This window comes from Elgaria multicarinata, chromosome 3 (assembly GCF_023053635.1).
Source record: "Elgaria multicarinata webbii isolate HBS135686 ecotype San Diego chromosome 3, rElgMul1.1.pri, whole genome shotgun sequence".
Classification (NCBI taxonomy): Eukaryota; Metazoa; Chordata; class Lepidosauria; order Squamata; family Anguidae; genus Elgaria; species Elgaria multicarinata.
The window spans coordinates 70,136,172-70,149,812 of record NC_086173.1 but is presented as its reverse complement, the minus strand read 5'-3'; the positions used below and the strand labels follow the sequence as shown (position 1 = coordinate 70,149,812).

Here is a 13,641-nt window from a genome sequence, read left to right as displayed (position 1 = left end):
AACTATTAAAAGTTGTGTGCCTTGTAATAACGTGTTTGAACATTGAGAGCAATCAGTGAAGAAAAGTAATGTGCAATATGTTGAGTTACATTTGTACTGAAGCAGTTTTCAAATGTTCAGCATAATAATTGGTGTAGAAGTAATGAGCTAACCCAGAAATGTAGCTGTGTTCAGGCCAAATTAGGCCCCAAAACTGCATATTTTGAGCCAATGAATGATGGTCAGAATTAGCCTAAACCAAACAGTGATATGCCTGAGACAAGCTGTGGAAATACCTGGTTAGATCCTAGAATAAGTGATATATGAGCCATTTTCTTTTTACCATTATCCTATTATTTTGTCATGCCTGCATTTGCCATGCCATAATAATAATAATAATAATAATAATAATAATAATAATAATAATAATAATTAATAATAATAATGGGGGAAAGGATTTAGTCCTACCATGTGTATTTTGACATTTGGTTTCTTGATTAGATCCGTCTTTCTTGATGCACTTGTGCTGATTCTGCATTTGGTCAGAAAGGTTTCAGTAGACAGGCCTACCAGATGGGGCCAGTAACAATGCAGAAAGGAACTGAACCACCACAGTCATTTGGTGCTTGGAATAATAAAAAGACTATAAAATTAGATTAGTTGAGTCTAATTTGGAATTGGTATATTCCCTATGCACCCTGGAAGCTCATGGGCAGATAAAGCCTTGAGATTTAGTACTGTCAGAACGGAGGACTACAACTTCCAGTAAAAGGGAAAAAACAGCATTCTGGGAGGTCACTGGGAGCAGCACGGTGACCTCCAATGATTTACAGGCCTTTAGCTTAATGAAATTGTTTCAGTGACATGACGGTAAAAGCTCATAATGGATTGGATGCCCTAATGTAATGAAATTATTCCCTTCTGCCTTAGAGGGGGGAAAGCGCAATTAATATTTACTGAGACCTGACAGGCTTCAGTGTGCTATAGTATGCAGCTCTTTCAGACAGTCAGTGAGAAGAGACAGAGCAGTGTGGCAGCCTACAAGCAAGCTTCCTCCTGGTGACAAGCAAAGACTGCAAGGGGGTGGAGGGACACCTTAGTGACAGGGAAGCTGAGAACATGGTGCTCCGAGGCAGCGTGGTTACCAGGCAAGCCTTCATACTTTTCCTTCCTTCCTGCAGGCAACTGGACAACAATCAGATTAGCTGCATTGAAGATGGAGCCTTCCGCGCTCTGCGTGACTTGGAGATACTGTGAGTTGACTTTATGATTTCTTTGTGTGTGTGTGTGTGTGTGTGTGTGTGCACGCGCGTGTGCGTGTGTGCACATGTGTGTGTGTGTGTGTGTGCGCGCTGCAGTGCTTTTATGTGTGTGTGTGTGTGTGTGTTTATTTCTGTTTATTTCATTTGGCTAAAGTGTGTAACTAGCCAACAGAAATGTCTCACTTACTGATGTGAGGTTACTGTTAATTAAGCCATAAAAGAAGGCTTTGGTTCTTATGTTCCTAAGGAGCACAGATGTAAGCCACATTGATTTTGTGTGTGTGTGCTGAACAGATGGGGTTTAATGGGTTCTAAAGGACACAGTGTTCTGTATACACACAGTTAGAACCTGTGTTTTTAAAGAGAGGAGGGTAGCTAACAGGTTTGAGTGGCATAATATTTGGAGGCAGTAAGATGGAGAAAATAATAGTTCAACATACAAAATGGGCTTTGGCATGCTAGCTCAGCACAATGGCTAGAAGAAGAACCCATTGTGAAGATTGTGATAATGCTAAGATCTACTATATTAACAATGTGAACTTCATACCTGTAATTTTAAAGCTGTAGTTTAAAATACAGGGCTGTCATCTTAAAACTATTCTGGAGTAGATCAGAATAGTATTACTCCAAATTATAAATTGGCGCCACTTTATCAAAGCCTTTTGCACACTTTAATTAAGAGAATCCTTTTGTAAAGCTTATAAAGTGCTCTAACAAAATACTAAGGATGCTTTGTGTGGACAGGCTGGTGTCAGCCCCATATGCAAGCAGTACATCTTTGTGATTGCGAGTAACATTTTAAAAAAACACATATAATAAGATATTTCAGTGTTAAAATCAGTGCATTTAATTCACTTAAATACAAGTTTTCAAATGATATAGTGAAAGTTTTCACTCCTTCTTCTTCTTCCGAAGTTTTTACATTGTGCCTAAAACCGATGATGTTATCAAGGCCAGATCTACACCCAGCAGGATATGACACTTTAAAAATGATTTGAAAACTGTATGTGGAGTGTGTCCTGGGCCCAACAGTTGTCACTATTGTTATAAACCATTTTAAAGCAGTAGTGTAGACTCTGCCAAAGATACATAACTATTAAATATGTCAAAATAATCCTTCTCAAAACTTCTTGCCTCTTGAAAAATGTACTTTCTAAAATGTTGCAGGTGATTAGGCCTTGCCAAACTTAAGGCTTACGATGAAGGTTGCAGTTATCTGGAGGCCCAGATGGTAAAATTCTACATAGTTTATTTGCAAGGCAGCCATGTATCTCACAGCTTGGTGCCTTTTTAATTGCATTGTTGTCACGTGTTTATGGGTAACCTATTAACTAAAATCTGGGTGTGTTCATGGTCAAATGATGCACTTTTCCTATGTTCGAAGGCCTTGGCTGTTTCCTTTCTAAATTCTCTCTTTGGATGTGAACTGGAATGCGTGGCAGTATTTTGGAAATACGTTTTGGAAACGTATTTTTTTGCATCTGGCTAAAGTATTGGAGTACATATAACATCTTGCTATTTACTGAATAATTTATAAATTTGAGTTCTTATTAGGAATTTGACAAACATCCCTACTAAATAGTAGTTTTATGTCACCATCCAAATGTTACACCTTTATATCTAATATTGATATGGTTGCCTACTTCGCCAGTAAGCATTTTGTACTTTATTTTAAGAATTTTTTTTAAAAAAGAATAAAGATAATGTATAGTTTTGATTTTTCCCGAAGTGGCTATTGGAAAAAGTTGTTTCCATTTCATGGAAATGTATAATGTTAAAATATTGCATTGCCCATGCCATCTTGAATTCTCTAAATATCCAGCAAGTTCTCCTTTGCAATTTCTGGTTTTGATACACTTCCAGTCCATTGGGGAAAATCTATTCTAACTTCTATATCATAAGTATTAATTCTATAATTAGATGTAGCGAGTTTGGGACACTAATTTCACAGTGTGATGTTATATTTGTTGTTCAGATTTTCTCCAGAGCACTTTTCGAAGACTTGAAGAAACCATGATAAGTGGTTTAAAATTCCCGTGGAATATCACACATTAAATCAGGCCAAAAGAGCCAAGATTTTAAAATGATGAAACTTGAAGATGAGTTGACAAAATAGGTTGTAAGATAGATGCAGAAATGTAAATGTTTATAAACATGGTTTCTTCCCGTTAAACTTCACAGAAAAGTATTTGAAACTGTAACTTTCTTCTTTCTAAATTATGAATTATTTGTTTTGTGATGATCACCTGCATTCATGAGAAAGTTAAGTCCTTGTGACAGTCATACATTAACAAAAGTGATTCCTATCAGCACAATGAAGAAGATTTCTGCAATGGCTTTGCAATAATACTGTGCAATTGATTATAGAACTCTGATTCACATAACATATTTGTACAGAAATAGGTCATATGGACATCCTTCTATAATTTAAAATTGTGTGTTCAATGAATAATGGTTATGCTATCGGTTTTGATAAAATTCATGCTGATAAAATCAGAGGAAGAGCTTTCCTTCCAATATTTAGGTGAAAGTGAAAATTTAATTGTATAATAAGCATCATTCCTTCATAGATGTCGAACACCCATTTTGATGGATGTGATCACTCCTGTGTAAAGATCTCACATTATTTTAGACAAACGTCTTGATTTGATTATTATTAGACATGTTTGAACCAGGAAAAACTGGGCTGAAATTAATAAACTTACAGTAGCTACCTATCAGATTTCTTTGCATTTCCAAACATTGTTCTGGCAAAGCGTTGAGTCCAAAATTGTTGATTCAACCTTTTATAGTGTATCATACTGGTCTGTGTTTTTGTCGTTGTGCCTTCCTTCCTGTAATGGACAGTATCAATTCAAACATAAGTTTTGTTTCAGTAGCAAAAGAGTGTATCATCGCAAGCAGTGTGAAGAAATTCCTAGGAAGAATAAGTGAGTTGCCTATAGATGTGTTCTTACTTCCATTAGAAGTAGTTTCTACAACAAATAATTGCTTTAGGGGCGAGGAGTAGAAACACTGCATATGTAATTTATTCAATACTAGTTGTTGTAGATAGTTACAAAAGTGGTGAAATATTTGCAATTTAAGTCTTTCAAATTTTATATTTAAATGGCTGAAATCCAGAGACATCTCTGCACATGATCAAAGAACCCATGTGTGTATGGGGGAGCAAGTGTCATTTCCAGCAGCAACTCCTCCTGCACGGTTGTATGCTGCTGTGGAGGGCCTCAAATGCTGAAGGGTGTTCTTTAGGAGCTGGTGGTGGAATGGTGGGTTATCTGAAAAACTACAGCTTCTAGTCAGGATCCAATTCTTAAGAGCAAATGTGTGCACACGGTCACATCTTACAGCATTTTTCTTGTTTAGTAAACTACCTTTGAAATATTTCATATTTTGTAGATATCACTACTTTGGTGTCCAGTTCTTTAATCTGCTATATGTTGTGAGTCAGTGGCTGGTCAACTATCAATTAGATGAAAACTGTTGGTATTCCACACTGGGCCTGCTTAGACAACACGCTAAGCCAGCTGCTGACCCTTTTGCAGCAAATGATTCGTGAGCATGTTTAAACTGTAGTTGTGTAGCCACCATGGTTAGGAACGTTTCACGTGACATGCTAAGCCATAATGTTTAGCTGAAAATGCTTAACCACTGTTGCTTAGCATGTTGTCTGAACAGGGTCAGTGGGATGGATCCAGGATTTGCCTTCCTCAAAAAAGAAAGGGCCTTCCATGAGAGGAAGGGCTCTGCTTGCAGAAGGTCCCTCTGTCTGATTTTGGAGGAACCTCCTTCACGCCATCAGACCTCACCCATTCAGCAGGGTCTCCCGATTCTCTGCAGCATTTCCAGGGGGCTTGAGGGGCTGCTGTGGAATAAGGAGGTAGGGAAGTTCACTTCTGCCAACGCAGTTGTTCCAGCTTTAATCTGGATCCAACCCATCTTTAGCACCATCAAGTTAAGATAATCCCATTTGAATAAAATAAGGACAATTAACCGTTTCAATTTATTGTAGCTCTTCAGCCCCAGATATTTTCTCAGTACAATTTTCCTCAACCTTTCCTTGTAGAAATGCAGTGGGAACAGCAGGCAAGTGCCATGTGTTCAAAACATTTGTCCCTTTCTTCTTTTGAGAAAATGTTCTCTATGATGAATCTGAATCGCATCCTTTCTATTTAGTGCCAGAAATATCGTAGTGGAGCACTACTCCAACCCTAGTATCTTATGTGTGTTTACGCTGGTCTATTATTTAGTTCTTAAAAACTCTACAGTCACAAATATCAGTAAGTGCCACCGCCATTGTGGAAAGATGCAGCGTCCTGTTCCCATGCGTAGCCGACTTTACATTTGAGGTTCTCTATGTGGATATGGCTGTCATGTATGAACCAGCCTGTATTTTCAAATGAAATGAAGGGATGAAATTGGTCAGAAGAAGAGTTAATAAATTACTCCCTCTACTTGTTTCTTCTTACAAAGTTCCACTCATTTTGAGATTTTTTCCAGTTCTAAGTAGAATATAGTACTGGCAACAAATAGCAATTGGTCAAATTACCTTTGCACCTGTAAGATTGGGCATATGGCAATAAATACATGTTACATTAATTTGTTAGTTGAAAAATATATTTTTATTCATAAGAAGTGTCTTTAAAGAATATGGGCATAAATTATTTCATTTTTTGACTTGCTGTTTTATTGAGATATATATTCATTTATGCCTAATTAGATGCAATGTTTAAAATCATGACATAATTCTAGGTAAATGAGATGTCACTGCTTAATGAAAATCTGTAATTGGCAAAAGGATATGATTTGTTGTTCTGTTTTGCCACCAAGTATTGTTGGTTTGGGCAATTAGGATTAAATTTGAATTGTGTGAGTTGCATTTATAACTGTCACTGTGTAAACAGAATATTGAATGAAGAATTTGATTTTCACTCTAAAGTATACATTCAACTTTCTTTGTAATCATACATTATTTTTTTCTTAAATTCACACTTTAGAAATCAGACAGTGCTTAACATTAAACTTCAGTATTTAGTTGGGGAAAAAATGATATTCCAGATCATAATGAATGTGCACCATAGATAGATAGATAGATAGATAGATCTCTATAGAAGCTGTAGTGTTGTGAGTTTAAACCCAGCAAAGGTGAAAACCAAAAACTTTTTATCAGTACTATTTTTGTGACACAGTCAATTAGTTAACTGTTTTTTGTTTCATTTAAAATCAATGTAATAGGTTGAAGGGAGTAAAATCACATCCCCATCCCCCATTCCCTTTACATTGCTACTTGGCAGCAGATCAAAATTATTGATCAAATTATTTGGGGCCCGTGTGTAGAACAATTTCTGGGGAGATGGCTAGTTCTTCCTTTCATTACCTCTCTAGTAATCTGGAGGGACTCCAGCAGAAAGCTGTATCAGAACATCCACTAATTTTCCTTATCAGTCCCTGCATCATTGGAGATCACTGTAGTAAAGCAGCAATGTGCTTGAAAAAACATAGCGCTAGCAGTTTCAATTTCCTTTTTTGAAATCAGATTAGACATATGACGTGCCACAGGGAAGTCGTTTAAACCTGTGCTCTTCAGGACATTATTTCAGCAGAAAGAAGCTCCCTTATGCGCTTTAAAAAATATAGAAACCTGATGTAGGAGACTATCAAACTCATCGCACTGATCCGCCTTAAAGAATCCAGCAACACTGTCTCGGAGCTAGAAAGAAATGGAGTTCTAGTATTTACTAAGCTACAGTTTTCTCACTGCATCTGGAGATACTTGAGACAATCTCCTAACTGTTCCATACGCTAGAAATATGAGAGCAAAAACAGCAGTGGCCAGATGGCATCAAGGTGACAGGTTTTATATTATTTGCCAGCAGAGAGAGAACAGGACATCAGAGACTAGATTCAGTAGGCTGCATTTATTTTTCTGAAAAATCCTTGATGGCTGTAAAAGGTAGTTGCTTCAGGGAAAGGTTTGGGATATCTGTGTAAGCATCTTGTTTAGTATTTTGTTAATGTAGGCTGGGTATCATTCTAAATTATATTGATGGGTGTTTCGATAAAACACAGGTACAAGTATATAAGAACACAACCTGTGGTGAAAAGATTTTAGGTTCTTTAGCACATACACATAATGGCGTAAGCTGTTAATTGTGGAGACCCATCAGGTGGAACTCAACTTTCCATTCTACAAATAATTGTATTTGTTTCTCACTTTGACATGTAGAGGTATACATTTTAATTCTCAGATTGCTTTTAAGGATGGCACTATTGCTAACTTGAATGATGTTGTGTTAGTGTAAACTATCTCTAGCGCAATGCCAGTAGTACTTGCTGGTGCAACAAGTTTTCCGAGAAAGCCCATTTTGTCAACAAGCATGATTGATGTCATGCTGGATATGGTTTACACTAGTGCAACATCATTATGTTAATGGTAGTGCATCATTGGATACTACACTTTAAATAAGTGCTTCAAATTATTAATAGTGTCTATAATATGTGAGGACCTGATTTTCTGAGCTGTAGGACATTTTCCTTCTTTCTTAAACTACCCTCCTAAAAACTGCAAAAATAGTGCCTGTACCACATTGGTTTCGACTTGATGGTTTTGGTTAGTTTGGTAGCCTTATCTTTTCTAGTGGTTCTCATGACAGTAGCTTGAAATATAGTGATTTTCAGATACATCATTAAGCTCTGACCTTCCCAGATATCCTATTGTGCAAGTGACAATTTGAATGCAAAGGCATTAAAGTCACAGTATTATTGAAAACTGTTGAATTTCAAAACTATTGAGCAAAATGTGCACCCAGCTTTAGTTTCAAGGGTTATAATTTTAGGAACCATTTTTAAGATCCTGCACAGGCAGAGGCCAATACATTTTGCTTCATGAGGCAGAAAATCTAAATTACCATCTCCCCAATGTCAAAACATAACGATTAATTAAATAATTGAAAATATGCTGACCTTTAATGGTAGCCCAAAATCTAATGCTTGAATCATTCTGCTTCTTCCTGGATTATGGTGGGGTCCTTGAGTAGCAGCCATATCTGCTTTTGTTGTCAGATTGCCATGTGCTCATTTAGGGCTATGTTACTACTTGTAGGTAAAGGCTAAAATAAAATAATCCACCTATGTTACTGGGAGTGAAAGTACCATGAGGTAAAGTGCCATCCATATAATGACTATGAAATTTTAATCTCTTCCATGAGAGGAACGGCTCTTTTTGAGAAGGTCTCTCCACCTGATTTTTGGGAATCACCCCTCTTCCCATATCACAGCTCACCCAATTCAGCAGTCTCCTTGCTCTATGAGTAGCGTTTTTAAGGGGATGGAAGGCTGCCATGGGAGGAAGGGAGTGGGGAAAGCCACTTTTGCTAGTGCAGCTACTCACACTTAAATCTGGGACCAGCTTTTGTTGGGTTGATCTTCTGGCTTCTAGGTAGAGTGTGCTGCAGTAGCAGTTATCTATGATGGGATGTCCAGGCAACATATCTCCCAAATTAGAAAATGAATCATAGCTACATTTCTCTCTCAGTCCAAAATACTCTGAATTAAAATGAAAATGGAGAAGGCCATAATTTTCAAAAGGTTTTAGAGCCATGTTGACCTATTACTAGAAAAGGCTGGTAAGACTGTTGTATGTCTTATTCATAGTCTGGGTATCCTGAATGGTAGAATTATTATCTTCTTGGGGGCGGGGGTTGTGTTCATCTGAGAACTTTTTAAGAGATCTTTTCAATTATGATGTCCTCACACCTGATTGAGTCAAATCATCATAACTGCTAGTACAAATGGGCCCACCTACTCTTTCTTCACACATGGTCTCTCTCTCTCTCCTCCTAATGTTTCTTAACCTCTCCAAAGCAGGCTATGGATTTGGTAGAAAGGGTGCTTAAAAGAAAAACATTAGTAGTTCATGCATTGTATTTGTCCCATGATTTCCTTTTGGAATTATCTCATGCCAAACCCACTGACCACTATTTGAAGTGTGTGTGTGTGCGCAAAACCAGTGCTTTGAGTTCTATGTAGGCAGGTTTGGAAAAGGAACTCTGCGTTTCCCCCCATTTTTAATTTTTTTTGGGGGGGTGTGCACAACCAATGTTAGTTCGTAACACAGACTTGGGTTTATATTATGATATTCTTCACTATGAGGCAGGGTTTGTGAGAGAAATGTACTTAAATATATGTTGCAGTAAATTACTGTTGCACAATTTAAAGTTCATACTTCGAGTTTGTAGATTTTTCTACAAACAACTTTCTAGCAAGCTTTTATAGTTTAGTATAGTTCTTTGAAAAAGCAAATGATGTTGATTAATAACAGCAAACAAAATTTCAATATTTGAGGTAGTTGTGCTCTTCTCAAATCAGAATAATATAGTTTATATTCTTATTTTAACAGCTTATGTAATTGAATTATAGGCATAGAAGGGCTTAATTTATCATCTTCTCAGTGCCTCTAGAGAGATTCAGGTATGTCCAGAGACTAATTCTACTGGAATCTAGCAGATTCACCATGGGGGGCACAGAAGAAATTGTAACTTTGGCCTGCAGTTTTATTCATATTAGATATATATTTCTGTCATTTTAATCAGGCCTAGATAGTATGGCACATTTGCTTTCTCTAGAAATGGAAGCAATTGGGATCTAAATAAATATGGACTCAGTTTAGTGGAAACAGAGATGAGACTGTCGCAGAAGACCTCTTATAAAGGAAAGAAGTTTCTTTTGTTACATCTTAGAGTTCCCATTTGGAAGTACTTTTGCATTCTAGTCTTCTAGGACTTGTATGGTGTCATTCACCAGTCCTGCCCCTCATATTTTTTGGTGAAGTACTTGGCTTCATCAGTTTCAGATTTGCATTTGGCCATGCAGTGGTCCATGAACTGCCGCAATGCGGTCCCTATGACACCATCTTTGAAGACCACTCAGCTTCTGCCAAAACAAAATGAGGTTGCCAGTCTGCTGGGCGGGGTTAGTAGCGGTAGTGTATTTTATCTCCTCTCCAACTGCAGAGCCTGCCTATTTGCTTCTGGGTGTAAGTCAGGTGGGGTCTGTGTTATCTTAGAACCATCTCTTGCCACCTCTTGCAATGGCATTTGAAACTCAGGTGAGGCACTTATCTCATCAGTTTTAGACTTGAACTTGTGGGACAGACTTTGTTTAGTAGTTTGGTATCCTACTATGCATGAGTGCTTGATACTACTTATAATGATAATTTTTACCAAATTCATGACAAATAATATTTAGTTTATTTTCATGTTTTGGGATATTTAACAAATAGGGAATAATAGTTTCAAATTGACTTTAATTTGTTAATGTTTTTTCTGCATCTTTTGTTTGTGGACGTAATGCAAGTGGATCACAGTGAGTATTCAGCATTTATATTCAAGCTGCTTGGACATTTTTTTTTAGTAGTAAATATGCAGAACCAATAATATTGGATAAAGACTGAAGGAAGCCTGTGTTGCAGCACAGGGCAAGTGGGTGCTTATAATAAAGTAAACTTATAAACAAACTAAATTTGGAGAAATAAAATTAACTGCAATTGTAACATTTCAAATATATTTGAATTTATTTGTGGTTCTGGAAGCCTTTTATGAAGGGGTGTCACACCATAAAGTGGGCTGCTGTGGATAGATTGACTATGTGTGGGTCCATGTTCAGTTGCCACGTTGCTCCCAACTAACATGATTGCTTCTGTTTTTGCAAGAAACGTTATGATGCTTTGTTCTGGAAGTGCAGAACACTTCGCTATCCATATCAGAAGTAAAAGAATAATGGGAACTAAAATGATTTTCAGGTGAACCACTTTCAAAGGAAGTATAAATAGTTGTGATGTGTCAGAGTTTTGGGAACAAAGGCAAAACCAGTGATACTTTTTTATCTTGTGGTGATACTTTGAACATCGCTACCATCATCAAATAACTGTTCAAGTGCAAATCGTGTGTGCCTTCTAGGACCCAATGCACTTGTATTAGCACACTTGATCTTAAGAATTTATTTTTCAGTAGAAGTGCCACTTCTTTTTGTAGTCACTGGTATTTTAACAGAGACTGAATAGACTAGACATGCTCTTCTTTTCTTCTCTCCAAACCTGTATCATATTTTGCAAACGTTAAGCTTTGATTTATGTTCACTGTTCCCTCCTTCTTAGATTAATACATTATCAGATCATTTAAATACCTAAAATATGGGTTTGGCAAGGTAAACTTCATGTCTTACATGCCTAGTCATGAGAGAAGAAAGGTTATTTCCCTTGTCTGCCCCCTTGGGAGAGTTAAATCTCTAGCCTTCTTGCTACTATTCACTTGGCTGGAGCTATATTGGTAGTCATAACAGGAACGAACAAACTGTTGTAGAGTATTATCTTGGCTCTGCCTTGTCCTCATGTTCACATAGAACAGCTATTAGTGCAGCTTTTGGAACTTCATTGTTTGCCCTTAAACTCCCCTAGCGGTCAGAATGAGAGAATAGAGACAACATCATGAGTAGGTTGTGTGCCGCAATGCGACACTTGGCTGAAGGGTAGCAGCTGGATCAGTGCCAGCCCTGGAAGAAGATGAATACTTCCACTACTGCAGTCATAACAGTTCTGAACAGGTCTTAAAAACACTCTTGCTGTCCTTCACCTCACATAAAAGGCAACCAGTTTATACCTGCAGATATATAAACTGCTAATATATCCTCCACAGGTTGTTCATTTGGGTATCCTGACACAATATGCCTCAGGATAAATTATATATCTTTATATTTTTATCCTTAATTCTTATTATTTTTTATCTTTAATTTCAAGGGAAGAAAGAGGTAAGTGTGTTTTGTTAGCTTTCTCCTACAGGAATAGAGTTTGATTTCTTCTTGAATACTCCAGCAAATACCTTGTCTTATTTTAAATTAATTTTACATTGTGGCCTTGCATGGGTCATACCATTTCAGTGTTTTGCAATGTATAACGCACCAGCTAATTCAAGATGGTCATTCTGTATATTGCAGCAATTGCAAATATTATATCATTCTGTATAATGTAGCAATTGCCAAAAAAACACACACGTATCATACAATTTGCTAGATTTTTAGAATTTTCAGTGTAAAGTGTAAGCATGCCCAAGAGCTACTACTAGATGCCTATAACATAATGTATGTGCACATGGATTTAGATGTAAAATAGGAGTACGTTAATAGGCTAAAGAAAAATACATGTGGAGGTACTATTGAAAATGCATTGGTCATTGATAGCCCATTGTAGAGTTCTTGTACATATAGTTTAGTTTTCATCAGTCACACATTGAATGTTTTTCTCTTTATTTTTATGAGTTTAAAGTCCGCATACTTACCTGGGAGTAAGTCCCAGTGAACTAAGTTGATCTTACTTTTAAATAGACATGTATAGGACTGCAGGAAATTGGAAAAAATATATTTTAGCTTTCCCACATTTGCTGGAAAGAGAACAATATCTGGAATACTTGCAGAACCTAGAATCTGGTTATACTTCTTGGACTACAAAACATTTGTTCTTTAAAACACCCCACCACCACCACCTCACACACACCCCACACACACATTTTAGTAATACTTGGTGTTAAGTTTCCAGTCTCAGCATGTTTTGATATTGAAAAGTACCTCATACTTTTGGTGGATTCATGTCCCATCCTTAGAATGAGAAATGGAATTTCCCCAAATTTAAATGATAGAATCTAGTTAGCTTTGGCAGTAGAAAATAAACTGTGAAAATTAGAAATTGGATCTCTTAACGGTAATCTGAGCTTGATTTTTTGTTATGTTGTGGTAACAGATTTCAGGAATGGATTCATTTTCCTTTGTCAGAAAATAAAACAAACCCTTATATTTATGTAGTGGCTATGGAGACTACAGTGAGATCAAGGTTTCATAGCATTTAACATAAGCTGAAAAGTAAGCTGAAAAACTGAATTGAATGCGGCAAATATTAAATAATGTGAAGCATTGCTTCACATTAAGTGGCCATGAATAGTAATCTAACTGCTTTTGAAATACTACGCAGTTCAAAAAAAATGATTGAACTACTATTTTATAATCTAGGTTTTTAAATTCCTTTTAATCATAATTGTCAAAATTATTGGGTTGGATCCAGAATTACGTGGAGCTGACATTCACAAACTAGATGCTCCCATAGGCAGAAGTGGGTTGGGGAGCGATTTTTGTTGATTCCCTCTTCCACCTGTGCCCCTGAAATTGTGCTCCAGAGGGTCAGAAAACCCTCCAGAACAGCATGAGATGTGGCACTGGGGGCTGCAGGGGGAATAAGGAATTGACAGAAATTGCCACCCTGTGCCCTTCAACAGCAAGCCTCTGCTGAGACCCAGTTTCCACTAAAGATGGAAGGAGCTCCATCCCACTATTCTTTGGGGTATGTATAGCACTTCAA

The 13,641-nt window shown here is 37.1% G+C and overlaps 1 protein-coding gene across 1 annotated transcript in view; it reads left to right on the top strand.

The window, feature by feature from the left end:
- The window catches only part of SLIT3 (slit guidance ligand 3), a 538,785-nt gene that overhangs the window by 305,634 nt on the left and 219,510 nt on the right, over positions 1-13,641 (top strand). Inside the window, exon 6 of the mRNA XM_063120567.1 lies at positions 1,161-1,232. Coding sequence (XP_062976637.1) covers positions 1,161-1,232 — 72 coding nt within the window. The remainder of the gene's footprint in view (positions 1-1,160; positions 1,233-13,641) is intronic.